The 18,421-nt window shown below is 53.3% G+C and overlaps 7 protein-coding genes across 7 annotated transcripts; 3 read left to right on the forward strand and 4 right to left on the reverse strand.

Annotated features, from left to right (window-relative positions):
• Nucleotides 1–2,276: 2,276 nt before the first annotated feature.
• IAQ61_010264 (uncharacterized protein) lies at nt 2,277–2,782 on the reverse strand (the record flags this gene model as incomplete). Its single annotated transcript, XM_003841596.2, has 2 exons — nt 2,700–2,782; nt 2,277–2,474 (listed from the first exon to the last, which is right to left on the reverse strand). The coding sequence occupies exons 1-2, from the start codon at nt 2,778–2,780 to the stop codon at nt 2,277–2,279; spliced, it is 279 nt and encodes a 92-aa protein (XP_003841644.1). The 5' UTR covers nt 2,781–2,782.
• A 645-nt stretch (nt 2,783–3,427) lies between these two features.
• Nucleotides 3,428–3,742, forward strand: IAQ61_010265 (uncharacterized protein; the record flags this gene model as incomplete). Its single annotated transcript, XM_003841597.2, has 1 exon — nt 3,428–3,742. The coding sequence occupies one exon, from the start codon at nt 3,428–3,430 to the stop codon at nt 3,740–3,742; it is 315 nt and encodes a 104-aa protein (XP_003841645.2).
• Nucleotides 3,743–3,835: 93 nt separating this feature from the next.
• Nucleotides 3,836–5,310, reverse strand: IAQ61_010266 (uncharacterized protein; the record flags this gene model as incomplete). The annotated part of the gene is made up of 4 exons (XM_003841598.2): nt 3,836–4,441; nt 4,489–4,719; nt 4,877–4,960; nt 5,044–5,310. The coding sequence occupies 4 exons, from the start codon at nt 5,308–5,310 to the stop codon at nt 3,836–3,838; spliced, it is 1,188 nt and encodes a 395-aa protein (XP_003841646.2).
• A 142-nt stretch (nt 5,311–5,452) lies between these two features.
• Nucleotides 5,453–7,036, forward strand: IAQ61_010267 (uncharacterized protein). The gene is made up of 5 exons (XM_066098727.1): nt 5,453–5,758; nt 5,819–5,917; nt 6,102–6,388; nt 6,547–6,752; nt 6,825–7,036. Exons 1-5 carry the CDS (start codon nt 5,685–5,687, stop codon nt 6,912–6,914), a joined length of 756 nt encoding a protein of 251 aa, XP_065951272.1. The 5' UTR covers nt 5,453–5,684; the 3' UTR covers nt 6,915–7,036.
• Nucleotides 7,037–7,348: 312 nt separating this feature from the next.
• Nucleotides 7,349–12,484, reverse strand: IAQ61_010268 (uncharacterized protein; the record flags this gene model as incomplete). Its single annotated transcript, XM_003841600.2, has 1 exon — nt 7,349–12,484. One exon carries the CDS (start codon nt 12,482–12,484, stop codon nt 7,349–7,351), a length of 5,136 nt encoding a protein of 1,711 aa, XP_003841648.1.
• Nucleotides 12,485–13,624: 1,140 nt separating this feature from the next.
• IAQ61_010269 (uncharacterized protein) lies at nt 13,625–14,610 on the reverse strand (the record flags this gene model as incomplete). Its single annotated transcript, XM_066098728.1, has 2 exons — nt 13,625–13,960; nt 14,272–14,610. 2 exons carry the CDS (start codon nt 14,608–14,610, stop codon nt 13,625–13,627), a joined length of 675 nt encoding a protein of 224 aa, XP_065951273.1.
• A 1,426-nt stretch (nt 14,611–16,036) lies between these two features.
• Nucleotides 16,037–18,152, forward strand: IAQ61_010270 (uncharacterized protein; the record flags this gene model as incomplete). Its single annotated transcript, XM_003841603.2, has 3 exons — nt 16,037–16,090; nt 16,157–16,274; nt 16,353–18,152. 3 exons carry the CDS (start codon nt 16,037–16,039, stop codon nt 17,912–17,914), a joined length of 1,734 nt encoding a protein of 577 aa, XP_003841651.1. The 3' UTR covers nt 17,915–18,152.
• Between the last annotated feature and the right edge of the window lie 269 nt (nt 18,153–18,421).

Consider the following 18,421-nt stretch of genomic DNA (forward strand, 5'->3'; position numbering starts at 1 on the left):
CATGTATACACCCCAGTCATCTACAACATCGCACTGAACTGTTATTCTATGCGTCTGAAGTATTGAGCACTGCGACTCAGAGAGACAAAAATCAGCAAAAACATACAACAGCGGGGATTCGCTAGTGGTCACCCACCTAACTACTAATCCGCCGGTACACTGCTTATATATGGCTGAGCGGACGGGAAGCCTAGTTTTCAGTGTCCTATGGTCGTATGTGAACGACATTGGGGAAATGTTATTACATAATATTAGCCAAAACGAAGGAAGAGGTTTAAACCAAACGCATCTTGTTCGACCTCAACATCGCCTGAATCTAGGACTCAAGACCTAGGACCTTGGTACATGTTGCGTAGCTCTATATACTTAGAAGAATTTCTCTTACAAATACATCTCAAGCTCAAGGCCAAAGGGTCATGTTTGACAATTTAATAGAGCAGAGTGCAGAGCTTTACTATATGAATTTATTTGCCTACCTTAGCTCCTTCTGCTAGTTCTTGACTATTGCAATATGCTTCGCATGGTCTATGCTTGATAGAAGGCATGGCTGAAGGATCTTTAGCGTCAACACTCAGATTCTTAGCAAACTGCATAGGTGCTGATAGAGGACTAGAATATCGTTGTCTAGCTGAATGATACTAGTCTAGCAGATTTCGAGCAAACTTACGCGCGCTGCCTACGTCCCTCTCGCGATCCACGAGGTAGCTGCCTAGTTGGTTAATGGTCACTCGCGACATGTTAGGTTGAGCATGCATGAAGATGAAGATGGTCTCTAGGGCACTCTCTGCAATTTTTAGATGGATTGTGCGCATTTCTTTCCAGATGGCATGTAACGTTCATTTGAATAGAAAAGAATCTTTGTCCAGTTAGTCACCATTGTTTCCTGCGTCAAAAACCCCACTCACAACTGGGCGCCACATTGCTATCGGCAATAGACACAAATGCTTGTTGCAAACTCCGCCCTCATAAATGACATCTCCTCTAGTAGGTCTCGAATCACCGCCAGCTGGAAGCTTTTTAATCTCTTGATTTCACTGATGATCTATCAGGAGAAGAATACAAGATGGATTCCATGCGGGCCCTATGCGTTCATCATTTACCTGTATTAACACGACGGAATCCTCGTAGAGGGGTGGTTTAGGGCACTTTTAGTGTTTTGCGGCAATGCGCATGCCCCAATGGGGCAAAATAGCAGTCACGGCGTGATGAATGTAAAGGGGAAAGCACCACACTGAGTGACCAATTGCTCCAGCTTCGCGGGCTATCCAAGTAGAGATTATAGTGTGTAAGATCTTCATGCTTTGTATGGAAGATAATAGCACATACTGACTAGGTGCGTAAGTGCAATGAGAGAATGAGGAAGAAATGGTAGTAGTCAAGGATAGAGTATGAATGTTTAGGTACACTAGACATCCAAAACACGGCTGCGATAGTGTATGGTTGCGGAGGTGGCGCTGTCAAGTGTCTCTTACTACAAGTAGAATCGTTGGATCTGGGGTCTGGTCTGGGTCTGGCACCGCACTAATGCTTATAAGTGTCTTTGTAGTATGTAAAAGACAGGACTATATTTGCATGGCTGAGAAAGTTTAACAGTTTTGGTCTTCCTTTTGTGGATGATGTGTGCTGATCTTTAGTGGGCTAGGTTGGGCGGCGTTCGGTCACCAGGTGAGGGGCCGAGGAACGGCGAGATTATTGAATCTAGAGTAGATAGGTACCATGGGTACTGCACGAATCCGATCTCTTGAGGCGAGATTGCGGAGGGCCGAGGGCGGAGATTCGATGGATGATGGGATGCTGTACCGACCGGTAGAGTAGAGTATTTGGACAGGTGTCACAATGCCATTGTCATAGATGTTTGAGTACAACGACAGGGACGTCAGCGAAAGAGTCATTCAAAGAAATGGCCATCCAACCCGTTATTATCCATGTCATGTCGCATGTCGATCTCCCACACAACCGTGTATGGCATAACGATTCTAGAGTCCATGTCCGCAGCAGCCGCGATTGCGCACACGAAGCTCGATGTCAAAACCCCAGTACGGCTGCACTGGGAAATAAGAGAGAAGCGGCGGTGTAACCCATACCGCATTTGTCTCTTCTCCTTTTTTTTTGGCGGTACCGAACATCTTCGCTGCTGCTGCTCTTGCTGCATGCACGACCGGAAATCTTCAACTACCCCTATGCTACTGCTTACCGCGGTTTGCATATGGCGGAGTTTGAAGTGTCAACTTTGCTGTGGCGATGCGCATGGGGGGGGGGGGTTTGTGCCACTTGTGCTAATTGCGTGCTTGTCGTCGGTTGTCCATTGCGACGGCGAAGATGAATGACATGTAGATACATGAGTTTTCGTGACGGGTCTTTCGTAACGAGGGCAGATCCACCATGCCATGCACGCATTCCTCGGAACTGAAGAAGAAAAACTCGGCAGAAATATTCAGGATCCGAGTAGTAGATTGTCTCGCAGCCGTGATTTCCTATTGTCATAGTATATGGGTATGTTGTCCGAGCAGGCACATGAAGGAAACATGGCATTACAGTTTCGGTGTGGGAGGGGCGAAAACGATTACGCCGAGGAGGAAGGCTAGAACACCCGCTGCACAACACAATCTAGCTAGGAGAGGGCAAAATGCAAGTAGCCGTATTCTAGAGCAGACGAAACTCCGTTTCGATAGCCCTTTCCAGATGCGAATCTCATCTACCGTCTTCCCGACTCGTCGCTCGCTCAGTCGCGACTCGTAACGGTTCAGGTACCATGCCAGTTGATCGGCAGCCGGTCGCATGGCTTCTTACATGCACTAACGTCGAGGGTCACCTACTACTCTGTGTGGCCACCGAGAACAACCCCACATCTTACGGTCTAGAATGTGTGGTGCATGAATATGGGGCAAAAAGCGCATTAAGGGGCGCTGGTGTTGCGGGTGTGTTGTGTTTTCGAGCTACTGCAGTGGGCTATTGGGTTGGTGGCTTGGCCGCGATTGAGTTGTGGAGGGGAGCGAGAAGCTAGGATTCGTATGCGGCGTTTCTGCTGTGTTTTTAGTCGGGTGTCGGGTGAGTTGAGTGATGTAGCGGTGGGAGAGAGGGGGGTGGGAAGGGGGGATCGGGTTTGATTCAGTCGCTCGCTATATAGAGTAGGGCTGCTGTTATTTCGTGTTGAAAGTGAAATGGTTTCCCAGGGCGATCTACATCATTTTCGCCATAAGATATAGAAAGTTCGTCTAGGGAAAGAAGTATTACTGGACACTAGACGTGACAGGAGAAGATCAGATACCGGGTAAAGGAATACACTTTGTCGGATTCTTCGACTGTCACACGACCTGGCGCCTTTCATCCCATCTCTCCGCGGATTACATACAATCCTTTAATACTTACTCTACGCCACATTCTCACTCATCTTTCCAATACGACTTACACACACAGATACGCCAATATGCCTCTTCTACGCAACCTCACTACCAAAATAAAGACCGCCATCTCACCGTCCTCCTCTCCAACAACCTCACCTACCTCTCCTGACACTTCGTCATTCCAAGTTGTGAGTGGCCGCAAGGAAGGCAGTATGACTGTCAACCGGCCCGGGGAGACACCTCTCCGCATGGACTCATTCCTGGATGGCGAGGAGAAGCAGGTTACGAAAGTGAGGAGTGAGTCGAGTTCAGAGGGGGAAGGAGAGGGAAATTTCGCTGAGCGAAAGCAACGAAGGATCAGTCGATTCAGAGAGGAGCTGGGAGCTGGGCATGAGTAAATGAGAGCGGAATATGAGTAAGGGGTATGTTTTTGATGCATTTGGCTGGGATTGCTAGGACATTGCTAACCTTGACACAAGACATGTGCATCACTATGCTTCTGCCTCTGCCTCTGCCTTCCCACCTGGCTGCGCCTCAGTTGCAGCCTCACCTGGAACAGGTGTAGCACTCTTCGGCGGTGGTCCTCCCCTCGGCGGTCCTCCAATTTTTGGAGGCGGTGGCACACCGCCTCCTTTCTTCGGCGCATAATCCTCCTCCCAACTCTTCTGTTCGCCCTCTTTGAAGTAGTCATCGAGCCCACCTCCCCCAGTCGGACTTACGATATGGTGCGCTCTGCCTTTCTTCTTCGGTGGCACACCCCCACTTTGTGGTGGAGGAGACTTGGACGGCAGTGCCATGTTTGCCGGGACAAATAGTTCGGCAGGTGTACCGATCTGCGCAATTGGAGCAGGAGATCCAGACAACATAGGTCGCTTCTCGTCAAAGGACGTGGTGTGGCTGTCTGTTGAGAAGAGGGTCTCACCGGGTGCTTGAGGCGGCTCCTCGAGAGACGGAGGAATGCGATGTAGAGCACCAAAGCCGAGAACACAGCCCAGAGCTCCTTCGCCGCCCCAGTGACGCGAAGGAGTGATGGTGACAGGCCTTGTAACGTCGTACTCGTGGTTGTAGACGTATAGTCGCAGAGGATGATTGAGGAACTAATGGTTCAGTTGCTATGCTTGGTACGAAAAAGCATGTGACTTACATCTTCAACAAGTTCGCCCAGGCCAGATTCGCCACGAACAAGGCCTTCGGGACTACCGATTACGTAGTCGCCGTATGGTAGTAGGCCTGCTACATCAGCAGGACTGTTGGGAATGACATCAAGAATATGCCAGACGTCTTCCGCAATGGAAAGAGGCGACCATTGCAGAGAGACTCCGAGAGTGGGTTTGTCGGCAGGGATGGAGAGATAAACCTCACGAATCTTCTGGCCCTGTGGAGAGTCAGACTGACAATGACAATCGTTTTCGAAGATTTTGAACCCCATTTTATCGCTACATCGAACAAGGAAGGAAAACCATGTAGGATGTGACGCGGCTTTTTAGAAAGACAGTGTAGAATCAAGGCTTGCAACTCAATATCAAACCTACCTTTGCGCTGAACACCCCCAAACTAATCGTAGTTCCTGCACAGTTTCTGACTTCAGTCGCGAAAAGCGTGGGATCAGGGTTATCCTATTTCTCATCATTAACCCCATTCTCGTCATCCCATGCGAAAAACAATCATCCGCTCATCCTGCACATGTAATCCAACTCACAATCGTCCGTCCATTGATGCCAATCACAAAATCAAACCATGGCTCTAGCGGTACTTCCTGATTCGCATTCCTTAGCACCTGGAAGCCGTACGCGCCGTTTGTGGTAGACTGCTGATCGTCCAAAGGCGCGGCATCGAGTCGCGAAATAAAGCGGTTCAGGGCGCCAAACATGCTCGTCATGATGCGCGGTTGTGGTGATGAGTTTGATATTGTTTCGGACAGCTGGCTTTGGTGTTGGAATTGAAGTTGGTATCTAGAGGTGGCCATAGCTTTTGGATGACGGCGCTAGTCGGGGAAGGGATGAAGATGCTCGATATTGCTGAGCATGAAGATTTATGATAGGAAGAGAGAAGGTCTGAAGGATGGATTCATGCTTTAGAGAGATACCGATAGATCTTCATGCATTCCATGCCTCTCTAGAAGAGGACCGCCAGCACACAGTTGCACAGATATACGCTAATCTCAAAAGGGCAAGGTCAATATTTAGTTTCCCTTTTGTACCAGATCCATCATTCATGCACAGCTTCACTCACTTCTCCAGTATCAACCCCGATTCTCATTTCGACAATTTCTCTCGGATTTGCCGAAGCTGTCTGTTTTGACAAAGACTAGGGAACTCGCCAGTGCTGTTCGCCACAAAGATGGAGAACGGCCCAGATGAAAATGGTATTCACCAGTGGTCACATGGCGATCAGTTCCCAGAGCACTTGAAGAAGTACCCAGAATTCACCCACCCTCACTTTAGAACAAGAACCCCACTAACAAACTGCTCCAGATACTGGTTTCAGCGCTTCAAAATCTGGTCCAAATATGACAAGGGCATCTGGATGACAGAAGACGCCTGGTTCGGCGTAACCCCAGAACCAATCGCAAAGTATATCTTTCTCCTCTCCTCGCTCAGCCACAACATGTGATTTTCCAAGTCCTCACCCACTTCCATCTCACCCATCTTCCCTCTCTCCATTTCCTAAGCCCCCAGCCCTCAACCCCCCATCTCAACCCCCGCAAACACCACCCCCCCTTCCCACCCAAACTAACACCCCCACCCTTCCCCCCAGCAAAATCGCAGCCCACATCTCCGAATCCGCTCCCAAAACCAGCAACACCATCATCGACGCCTTCGCCGGCGTAGGCGGCAACGCCATAGCACTCGCCCGCTCCGGCCGCTGGGACCGCGTCTTCGGCATCGAAAAGGACGCAAAGACGCTCAAATGCGCAAAACACAATGCGGAAATCTACGGCGTGGGCGGGAAAATCTTTTGGCTCGAGGGTGATTGCTTCGAGGTGATGCGGAGATTCAAGGGCACCGAGGGGCTTGTTGTATTTGCCAGTCCGCCGTGGGGTGGTGCGTTATTTTTTTATTTTCCCTCGTCCCTGTTGCGTTTGTCTTCCTCTTCCCCCTCCTCCTTTTTTTTTAACCTCTGGTTGTGTACCGTGGAAATGCGCATGTGTGGTGAGAAGGGAGATGTATATACATGTCCTCCTGACACAACCCCAAATCAGGAACCCACTACACCTCCCCCAACATCTTCAACCTCGACACCATGAAACCTTACAACCTCGCCACCCTCCACCGCACCTTCACCTCCTACACCCGCGAACTCGTCCTCTATCTCCCACGCAACTCGGACCTCAACCAGCTCGCGCGCTACAGCGACGCCGGCACGAAATTAGAGGTTGCGCATTACGCCATCATGGGCGCGAGTAAGGTACGTCGGGGGGTTTTTCTTGGATGTGGATTTGTGTGATGGTTGTTTTGCTAATTTGGGGGTTTGATTTAGGCGCTTTGTGTGTATTTTGGGGGGTTTGAGTTTGAGGAGGAAGAGGGGGAGAAAGAGGGGGAGGGAGAGGGAGAGGAAGGAGAAGAATAGGTGATGAGAATGAGAGAAGCAAAATCTTAAATCATAGTTTGAACTGGGCCTGTCGCATCGAGAAGAGAGTCAACACCACATTACACAACCACGCCACCACCCTACGCCACCCGAAAAAAACAAGTCACGGAATACAAACACGGGTATATAACCTATACATATACATACATCATCATCGTGCTCACTGACAAATAAAAATCTTCTTCAGTCAAACGCTCGTGCGTGCTCTTTCCCTTTTCCCTCGCAATTGTGCTCCCAATCTTCCAACACAAAGAAAAAGAATAAAAGAGTGGAAAAAAATGGAAAAAAAATGAAATGCATCAAACGATTGAATCGAATCCCCCCACCTCCCTTTTCCTTGAAGAAAAAATCACCCCTTTCATCCTTCACCCTACTTAACAGCCTACCTACCCATCAACCTAACCCCCCCCACCTCATTGAAAAGCCCCCCTAATCTTCGCATAAAGCTCCGTATCCAAAAAGTTATAATTCGGATCACTAAAGCAAAACGGGGCTCTCAGCAGCGTCTCCGCCGTCGGCCGTTCCGTCGGATCAATCGTAAAGCAATCATACATGAAGCTGAGGCCCTCGACGCCAATCACCCGACTCACGTCCTCGGGGATAGGCGGCGCCTGGTTCAAGGAGCCGAGTTTATAAATGGCGCCAATGGCCTCCTCCTTGCTCCACGGCCGCTTGCCCGCAAACATTTCGAGCACGACGCAGCCGAGGGACCAGATGTCTACTTTGGCGCTGTAGCCCTGGCCCTGCGAGCGAATGACTTCGGGTGCCATCCAGAAGACGGAGCCTTGCATGCTGTTGGTCACGTCGTTGCCGTAGATGTTGTCCGTCTTCTTGGAGATGCCAAAGTCGGAGATTTTGCAGGTGCCGTCGAGGTCGAGCAGGATGTTGTCGGCTTTGAGGTCGCGGTGCAGGATGCCCTCGCGGTGCAGGTACGAGAGGCCGAGCAGGGTTTGCCTGGTCAGGCTCGAGACGACGGATTCTTCGAATTTGCCGTGTTTGCGGATGCAGGATCCCACGCTACCACCGGAAATGTACTCGAGGAAAATGGAGATGCTGTATTCTTTGCGCTCGCAACCGAGGTATTGGACAATGTTGGGGTGGTCGAGATGCTGCATCGTGTCGATTTCTTGGTCGAGCGATTTGACAAGATCTTTGATCTTGTCCTTGTCGGAGCCTGCGGCTTTGGCGTTGACTTCGACTTGCTTGACAGCGATGAGCTCTCCCGTTGTGATGTTCATACCAAGGTAGACGCGCCCAAAGGTCCCTTTGCCGATGAGTTGACCCTTCATCCATTTAAAGGTTGGTTGGCGTGAGGGGAGTGGAATATGGTCCTGTGGGATCGTTTCTAGCTGGATCAACCGGGAGCCTCGTGGGGGCTTGACTTGTTGGATGTTGGCGTGAAACATCTTGGTTGACTTTCGCCGGACAATATCACCGCCATTGCGGAGTGTTGCAACGCGGGACGGCCCTGCTGCACCAGGTGCCTGACCTGGTATAGCTCGCTTCTCGAGAGGCTGATACTGTGATTTGACTACTTCACGAATCGATTTAGTTCGTCCGAGACCTGCGCCTGATTTTCGCATATTGCGTTGTGCAATAGACTGCAGACCTGCTTTGTTACGAGAAAGTGACTGAGATGGGCCGGCACTGTCATCAAGGGATGATGCTGGACTAGATCGGGCCTCTTTGGATGATTCGCTAGCTGGGTCTGTCGTCGCGTCTGACTCTTCTTCCTCAAGCATAGGCTGATCCAGATTGACGTTTGGGAAGAGCTCATCGAGGTGTTCCACGAGAGCTTCAGCGGGAGGACGATTTGCCCAGACATCACTCGCAAACGACTCTCTTCGAGAAAACCTGTAGGTGTCATCAGGCGAGTCAGTCCAGGTGGCAGAGGCAGCGGATTCTGGATGCCAGTCGCTTGGCTGGGATTCGTGGTCGCCAGCCGCGCTTTGTTGTGCTGACTTCTCTGGTTGAGCCAGCGAGTTCTTTGACCTGGATGTCTTGAGCTTGAGATTTGGCCGTTGACTGCGTGAGCCGTTTCGTTGGAGTGGCGCACTTTTGACGGGAGTGGCTGGACCTGCGCGCGCCAGTGGAGCGGCGAAGAGCCCGTCGTCAGAGTCGTCGTCTGATGAATCCACGGAGCCACGGTTTGGCAACCTTGTGGTAAAGGAGACTCGCGCTTCTTCAAAATCATGCGTGGGTCCATACACCGAGACTCTTGACGGCTCTCGGCTCAGTGTGGAGACAGGGGGTTGTGCTGAATGAGGACTCAGATCTGGCGAAGGTGGTCGGTCGTCCTTGAACTTGGAGACTGAGGTGTTACGCGGCCGCGGCATTTCCAGGGTGAGTTCAGGCTTGTCGGGTGAGAAGTCGTCCACTAGATCTTCCACATAGTCAGGAATTCTGAACGGTACATTGCCCTTGCTCATTGTGAGCTCGCCGGGAGTTCGGGGTGACCCACCTGGACTGCTCCGGCCCGAATCTGTAAAGCCCATATCCTTCAACACAGCCTGTGACGGACGCATACTTTCTGTTGAAACATCATCCTTTGGTGGAGGTTTGGGAGGCGCCTTGTTGGCTGCCCCAACCCCGGCACCTATGGTCCCTGCGCCTATAATTGCGGCAGCGATATTTGACAACCCACTAGGACCTTGCGGTATCGCCTTGCGTTTTTCGCCTGTCGACTCAGTCGAACGACGCTTCGGGTTGCCATCATCGCTATCTGGCCAAGATGTCCGATTTTTCGCTCGTGACAAGGAGTTGGCTTTGAGTAAAGTACTCGTGTCCGCTGGAACTGGAGGCGGTTCCCTCAGAGGCACCAACTGCTTAGGCTTATGCTTGTCCTCAAACGGTTTTCTGAGCTCATCGTACGGAGAATTGCGCGGTTCATCAAAGTCAATAATGCCCACACCGTGAATGCTGATGGTATCGTTCGAAGCGTTGAGATCCGGACTACGGCCTTTGAGCCTGTTCTGGCGGATTTTGAGGTATTCCTCTTGTTTCCGCTGCATCTCCTTGCGGTGCTCTTCTGCGGCGATCTCGAGCAGTCTCCGACGCTCCGATTCCGATATTTGTTGCGACTCATCACTGGGACCCCAGGGGGATTGTTCGCCCCTACCATTACTGCTCGTTTGACTAGTGACTACGTCGGGAATGGGTTCATTCTTCTTCACTGTCTCACGTAGAGCTGCAGTCTCTCTAGGCACCAAGGTTGATTCGCCCGACTTTGCACCAGGAGAGTCCAACTGGGGTTCAGAGTTGAGGTGTGCATAGTTGCTCTCTGGGGTGGCTCGACTCGATGCGGCTTCTGGGACTGTGATGTTCAGTCCTGTGGGTGGAATCTTGACAAATATCTTGAGCTCCCCGACGCGGTTGCCATACTTGGACCGAGCCTTGAGTAGTTTCGAATCGGAGAGCGGTTCTTCGTGTTCGGTTTGACCTGGCAACGTGAGATGGAGTTCAACACCGGGTATTTGACTGAGGCCATGACTCAGTTCTTCGCAACACAAGGCTCGAAGGACCGCGGCGGAGTCGGCATGGGTCACGTCGACAAGGCGGTAGTTCCAGCCGTCCGGCGTCACAAAGGCATATTTGCGCTCCTCCCGTGCTGGAGCGCGTCTTTGAGCAGCACTCCGATTGTCTGCATCGGCTTGGGCAGATCTCCTTGAAGGTGGTCGTTCGTTCAAAGAGGTCTCGCTCGAATTCATTCCCGGTTTGCCGAACAAAGAGGCCGCAGGAAGATTACGGTGGCTCACTGGGCTGGTGGGTGAATCAAGGCTGGCATCGTCCGGTGACGGGTGGTTGTCCTTTCTACCCCGATGACCCATGATTTTGTTGAAGAAGCCCTTTTTGTGCTCATTGGCGCTCATTGGCGCATCTCCAGAATTGTAGTGGGACAGGCCGGTACCAGGTCGGGATCCCTCCCATCCATTCTTTCTATTCTCGTTGCGACTTTCAGATCGACCGTCGGGGATCGATCTTCCAGAAGGCGGCCCCGATCCTGTGTTTGCAAAAGTGGACAGGTTGGTGTCTGAGCTGTTGCCACGGATGTGGTTGTAGTAGCGCCCAGAGTTGCTCAGGCCAGCGCTGTTCTGACCACTGTTGGTTGCAGGGCGCGCAGACGCAAGACCAGGGCTATGTTGCGGACTTGCTTGTCGATAGTTGGCACTACCGAGTGGCAAGGGAGCAAAGTCTCCGGATGCATTGGGGCTGTGTTTCTTTTGCTTGGGTTCCAGGTCGCGAAAGACCTCTTTGGAGTAGGCGCTGCGTGCAGGACCTTCTGAAAAGTCAGGCGTGGTGCCCAGACCTGGCACTGTGAATACGCGCTGTGTAGAGATGCGCATGGGCTGGTTTGCTCCTGCACCAGGCGAGTGTACCAGTAACTGGCGGCCAGGGCTCTCCTCGCCATTGCCAGCCGTCGTCGGTGTTGATCCAAAGTCCATGCGCGAGCCCATGTACGGCGAATTCTCCACCGTGCCCTCGGTGCCAGCACTCGCCAGGGTCAGCCCAGTGTCCGATCGATGCGGCCGTGAGCTGTTCGAGGATCCCGTTTCCACAATGGAGCGAATGAGTCTGCGCAGTTTGCGGCCCTCGTCTCGCTCCCTGGCCTGATCCCAGCCAACGCCACTCGCAGTGCACTGCTTGGCGAGTTGTGGAAAGATGACCTGGTGCATCATGCCCACGTTGCCCTTTGTGCCGTGTCCCTTGCCAATATCCAAGAAGCGCGAGCCTTCCAGTCCCAAGGTCTTGAACGTCTCCTGCCAGTCTCGCGAGAAGCCATTGCTCGCGAGCCAACGCTGGACCCGCTCGGCCGGCCATTGTAGGGAAGCATCGTGCGGGGAGATGGGCGTCGTGCCATTGCTCTCGGACCGGTGGAAGACGCTCTCGTGGTGCTGCAGCATGGGATTGTGCATCGTTGCGGTAGGCGGTCCCGGCGCGTCGTAGCCTTGGGCGCTCTGTGTGGGGATGTTGAGATGGCTACGGCCACTGGGCGTCGGCGGCATGTTGTAGCCGTTGTTATTGGTGCCATACTGCACGCTCTGCACGCTTTCGTGGAGGGAGGGGAAGGCGGGCGCGGGGCCGTCGGTGTTGGCCGAGTAGCTGTCGTCGCGGTAGAAGCTCGCAGGCTCTGCATACTGCCTCGAGTGCAGCGGCGGAATGCCCACGCCGGGCCCAAATGATTCGCCCCCGGGGATGTAGGTGGCAGATGTCAAGCCGCTGTAGTCGCGATCGTGCTGCGGCTGCGGCTGCGGCTGTGGCTGCTGGGGAGGAGGGCCGGGCGGAGGGGGGATGTTGTGAGGGTAGTTGCGATATTGGCCAGGGTCGTAGCCGCCAGCCTGCTGTTGCTGCTGGTACTGCGGGCGCGGGGGCCCCCATTGACTGCTGGCGTGGGGAGGCGGCGGGAGGGCGATGCCTCCGAGGTTGTTGTTGTTGGAGGTATTGTTGTTGTAGAGCGTAGGGCGAGGAGGCGGCGGCGGGAGGGCGATGTGCTGGCCAGCGCCGGGTGTCGACGACTGCTGTTGCGGCGGCGGGCCTGGTATGTAGTGCATGGTCGCGGCGGGGGGAGGTAAGGCGGCGGGCGTTGTTGTGGGCGTGGAGGAAGGCCTGGGGCCGTTGGAGGAGGGGTGGAGCGTTTGCGACCGTGTGCGCCCGTCCGCGAGGGCTCGAAGACAGCGAGCCGCCTGGTGGTGCTGTTGGCACTGCAACTGCAACTACAACGGCTACGACTACTGCTACTGCTATTCCTCCTCCTCCCTCCTGGCGACAGCAGAACGGGGTAGTGAGGGCCCGAGGTGCCCAAGGGTGCCAGCAGCAACGACGTCGGCGCACAGGAGCCGCTAGGGATCTCGGGAAGCTTCAGATTCGCCAGGTTTCGATGCGATCGGTCCGTGAACAGGGACGCCCACGACGATCCAACGGAGGTGGTGGTGGACGAGGCCCGCTGTCGACTCTCTCTCTCTCTCTCTCTCTGTCTCGGTCTCTGTCTCTGTCTCTGTCTCTGTCTCTCTGTCCCTCTCTGTCTCTCTCTTCTCGCTCCTACACGGGTGGCGCACTCAGTGGCTGTCTGGGACTCGGTCGCTCACTCGCTCTAGGCCGTGGTGGACGGCGGGCAAGAGAGATTTGCTCCGTAGATGGCCTGCAGCAGCCTGTGGACATCACGAAACCCTTTTTCCCTCACCAAGTAAGTGGGCGTGCTCTCGAGTCGCGCAAGCCCTTGCCAGCCAGCGCTGGGCGCTGGGCGATCAGGTCGCGTTCAACCGTGGATCCGTGCGAGATGCGTCTACTCTTACTCTAGGGATTGTATGTACCATGCAGTGCACACACACACACACACACATACAATATGCCGTGCGGTACTGTGTAGATCTGCCGCTCGGCCAAACGACAGACTCCAAGGCGCGGCCAAAACTATCCGTCCCAGTGCTCACAACACGCAAGTACACAAGGGGGGAGGAACGGGGGAGGAAGGGGTGGATGGTGGGTGGGGGAAGGCTTGTAGGCTGTCGATGGATGCAGCGCTGGCAGCCAAAGTCCAAGTCGTTCGTTACGCGGGCGCCTGGCGTCGGGGAAAGCGGGCGCTTCGAGATGCTTGGCCGCCCCAGTTGCGACAACAAAGATCAACCGACAACGGCCGGGTACACATAAGTAGGCTAGATGACGGCGACGCCGAAGAATGCGCGATTCAGGAGTCAAGATGGGCATTGAGAGTCAGGAACCAAAGACAGACTTGGTGGGGTACCGTACTGGGCCATTGCATCACACTGTGCCTGCGTCCCAGAGCTGCCTGCAGGCCAGCCATGGTGCGCAGGTGAGTGAGCGCTGTACGGTACGGTAGGCACTACATGGCTAGAGTACACAGTAGGATACCTAGGGTACAATGGACGCATTCTCTCGTCCATCATACGTCGCAACACAGCTGCGAGGTGGCAGGCCCAAAGGCAGGGACAGCATCCTCCATGCATTGCGATGGGGCTCGCGATACATGCTCCTCCGAGAGGTCTGAAACAGCGTGTCCTTGTGGAGAGCTGAAGAACAGCTCGAGAAGAAAGTCGGATTGGCATGGGCGCACGTCTCCCTCCCGTAGGCATAAAGGATCACCGCCCAAGCCTGTCGATTGAGTGCTACATCTGAGCAAAAGGCCCCCGTATCGACTTCAATATCAACACGCAACTATAGCCTTCTTTTGTATGCGAATCTCGATCCCAACGTGCCAGCAAAAGGCCGCTGTGTAGGGGAACGTTACGGTGCTTTCAAGCCGCATCCCACCAAGCAGGAAACCCCACGTTTTCTCGCACCGCACCCTGTCGACCACCCACCCCCATTCCTCACAACGTACAGTATCCACGTCCTTGGATTCGGCCGCGAAGGATGCTTCACAGCCCACACCCTTGCCCTCGTACCCAACAGTAGCCGAGAGGCCGGCTATAACACTGCGCCCTTGTCGACCATTTTGCTCCTCGAAGGCTACTCTACCTCCATAACGTCCTTCTCGAGACGCTTTCAAAGGCGCGAGTGGTAAAGCACGGGGGGCCAAGTAGGACGACTTACGTGTGTTACATGGGAAAGCAGTGGCACCGCACCCAACAGTAGATGCCAATACATACACCCCAGACCATGGCGATGGGTTGGGGGAGGAACCCCTTGGAAGGGCCAAGGACCTCAGCGCCAACCTCATCGTCTGCGTCCACTTCCGAGTCACTCCAGAGAGACGGTCACAAGGGCGGCGAGCTCTCCCTTCGTCGACTCTCACGTGACTCGGCCGTTCCCTTATTCTCCATGGAAATGTCGCAGGCATGACAGAAGATGTCCATCAGTATCTCTGGTCAACACCCAGTGCGTGCGTGCACAGCCCAATCACTTGACAGGCGTTATCGCACCGCGTCAGGCTCCATCGATCATTCCACATTACTCACACCGGCCCATCGGCCACTCGAGTTGGCCCAGGCCAGTGCCACGCCATGGAGCTGCACGCATTGTGGATACGACGTCTCTTGCATCTCTGTTGAACTCGTACCTGCTGGAAATGCTTCGCAGGGCTGCTGGGCTGGACTGCAAGCACTGCATACGCGTGGCCTGATATCATGCAAATCCAACTGCAAAAAAAAGTCTCCTGGCAGTCAGCACACTGACGATATCGGCTTTGCGCAGCTCGTAGTCTCAGACAAGGATGAGTGCGTTTTTCTCACGATATAACAGGCCGCCAATGTGAACATGATCGCGCGAATAGAACATGGCAAGGTAGTCAGCCGTAGCCCATGGTCGGTATAGTAGTATGTTAGTCGCTATGTAGCATGAAGCTAGAACCTTGACACTTTCTTCCAGTGACCTGTCAATCCTCGTGTTGGTGGCCACGCATGCGGTCGTACCTGTGCTACCCTCTGTTCCTGAGGTTTCCGCAACCATGGCAGTCAGCCACTTTGGCGGCTCCACTTGCCGCACCAGCCTACGCCGATTCTCGACAGGCATACGGAACAAATCTTGGCTTCCCAATGTCGACTGACTCTCCACGCCTTTTCCTCGAAGAGCAGGCAGAGACCCCGATCTGGCGTGCACCGTCAAACAGTGGGCTCTCACGGTCTCGTCTCACCACAATCGGACTCCCCTTGCCCCAAGCCCTCTCGTCATGGCCAGATGACGGCCTTGATAAGATGACCATCCCATGGAAAAGGAAACAAGTCGATTGGAACTCCCAGCAAACAACCCCGCTATCAACAGGTAGCAACAAATCAGTACTAAGCATCAAGCCCCCCTCCCCTGCCCAGCCGTTACCGGTACTTTTTGCTCTCACGCCACCTGAGCTGACCAAAGGCATAACTCGAAAGTTGCGTTACTTGTCGTGTTGTTGGGCAAACTAGGATTTTTCGCCAGACAAAGATTGGGTGCACAGTCTGCAAGCAAAGTGTTTCTGCGCATCCTCTGTCCGGTAAAGGCCGAGGGGAGGGGGGGGGGCCATCAATGGCTATGACCTCATACTTGTGATGATGTTTGCGGACCCTTAAAAGAAGAGGCGGCTGCTCCTCCCGACATCTTCACGACGCACAATCCAAACCAATTGTTTACTACACCGCTACTGTAATCCTCGCAGACTCTACCATTCGAGAATGGCATCAGATCTACGCTCCCAAGAGATCAAAAACCCAATTGACATTGCTGAGGTGAGTTTGTTGTCTCTCTGCATAGGAGGGGCTACTACTTAGCTGCCAGTGCTAACTTGACCATAGTACCTCTTTCGCCGACTACAGCAAGTCGGTGTCGAGTCGATACATGGAGTTCCTGGAGACTACAACTTGGTCGCGCTCGATTATATTCCAAAGGTCGGACTGAAATGGGTCGGCAATTGTAAGTCAGCAATCAGTTTACGAAGCTACGAGAAGACAGTGCTTGAGCGAGAGATTGGTTGCTAACGCACATCTACAGGTAACGAGCTCAATGCTGGATATGCTGCTGATGGCTATGCTCGTGTAAAGGGCATCTCTGCTCTCGTCACAACATTCGGTGTCGGTGAATTGTCAGCGGTCAACGCGATCGCTGGAGCCTACTCTGAATTTGTTCCCATTGTCCACATTGTCGGCTACCCATCAACACTATCCCAGAAGAATGGCGCGCTACTCCACCACACGCTCGGAAATGGCGACTTCACCGTGTTCTCGAGAATGTCCAAGGAAATCTCCTGCGCGGTGTCCATGCTCAACAACCAACACGAGGCTGCCATGTTGATTGACAACGCTATCCGCGAGTGCTACCTTCATTCGAGACCTGTCTATATTTCTCTGCCCAGTGATATGGTGCAGAAGAAGGTCGATGGCGACAGACTGAACACACCGTTGAATTTGGAGTTCGCCCCCAACGAGCAAGAAAAGGAGGACTATGTCGTAGATGTTGTTTTGAAATACCTACACGCAGCCAAGAATCCAGTAATCCTCGTGGACGCTTGTGCCATCCGTCATCGCGCTTTGAAGGAGACTCACGCCCTCGTCGAGAAGTCTGGCATTCCCACATTCGTCGCCCCAATGGGTAAAGGCGCAGTGGACGAGACGTTGCCAAACTATGGTGGTGTATATGCTGGAGATGGCAGCAACGCAGGTGTAAAGGAACGCGTCGAATCTGCCGACCTCATTCTCAACATTGGCGCTATCAAGTCCGACTTCAACACCGCCGGCTTCACGGTCCGCATGTCTCAACTCAACACCATCGACTTCCACAGCTATGGCGTCAATGTCCGCTATTCCGAGTACCCTGGCGTCCGAATGAACGGCGTTCTCGCCAAGGTCGCTGCAAAGATGGGTAAACTGAATATCGAAGCCGGACCGACACCCAACAACAAGATCCCTCACGACCACACAATTGCTCAATCAGAACCCACCATCACACACGCCTGGCTCTGGCCCCGTCTTGGTCAATGGCTCCAGAAGAACGATGTGATCATCACCGAGACCGGCACCTCCAATTTCGGAATCTGGGAAACGCGCTTCCCAGCCGGCGTGAACGCCATCTCTCAAGTCCTCTGGGGCTCCATTGGCTATGCCACGGGTTCCTGCCAGGGTGCCGCGCTTGCTGCAAAAGAAATGAACATTGCACGCACCATCCTCTTCACCGGCGACGGCTCCTTTCAGCTGACGGCCCAAGAAGTCAGCACGATGATTCGCAACAAACTCTCGCCCATCATCTTCGTCATTTGCAACAAGGGATACACGATTGAACGCCTGATTCACGGCTACGAGGATGCATACAATGATGTTCAAGAATGGAAATACAAGGAGCTTCCTGGTGTGTTTGGTGCAAAGGACGGCGAAGTCCTGACGTATCGTGTCGAGACCAAGGAGCAGCTTGACAAGCTCTTCGAGGACCAGACGTTTAGCAGCGGCGAAACGAAGAAGATGAGGTTTGTCGAGCTGGTGATGCCATGGGACGATGCGCCGGCGGCGTTGAAGATGATTGGAGCGGCGGCCGCGGCAAGGAACGCGGAGCTTAGCGATTAGCTGGTGATGTCCTCGTCTATTTTTTAGTAATGTTTTTACTTTGGACTTTTTGGGATATAGGGATGGCATACTGTTAGAATAGGTGGGACGTGGTGGTATGACGTTTATGATTCTTGTCTCTTTCTTAATAGCGTACTCTTCACTCTTATACCTCAGCCAAGTCATATAGAAAAAGCAAAGGTAATGATGAAATGTTGATCAGGATAACATGATAAATTGATAGATGCTCTGATCCCAGGCACTTGAAAAGCTCCAGTAGTTTATTCTTTCCCTTCTCAAGCCAGATACGCCACAGACCACCCACTATATCAACAAGACTTGGTTCAGTGGAGTGGTGGAGGGGAGAGTACGTATAGGAGAGAAAGAAATGTAGGGGGGTGGACTGTGTAGATTTAGAGTGACGGTGGGGTGGTGGGGTGGTGGATTATTGTAAAGGGAGATAATTATTGCTGTTGTGGAATACTACCGCAAGGTGTAGCAGATGTAAGTATAGGTGTAGGTGTAGAT

This window comes from Plenodomus lingam (assembly GCF_022343315.1).
Source record: "Plenodomus lingam strain CAN1 chromosome Unknown contig_8, whole genome shotgun sequence".
Taxonomy (NCBI): Eukaryota; Fungi; Ascomycota; class Dothideomycetes; order Pleosporales; family Leptosphaeriaceae; genus Plenodomus; species Plenodomus lingam.

Coding starts and splice junctions, on each gene's coding strand:
- IAQ61_010267 (XM_066098727.1), top strand. CDS start 5,685: ATGGAGAACGGCCCAGATGAAAATGGTATTCACCAGTGGTCACATGGC. Junction 5,759..5,818: donor TTCCCAGAGCACTTGAAGAA/GTACCCAGAATT, acceptor AAACTGCTCCAG/ATACTGGTTTCAGCGCTTCA. Junction 6,753..6,824: donor CCATCATGGGCGCGAGTAAG/GTACGTCGGGGG, acceptor GGTTTGATTTAG/GCGCTTTGTGTGTATTTTGG.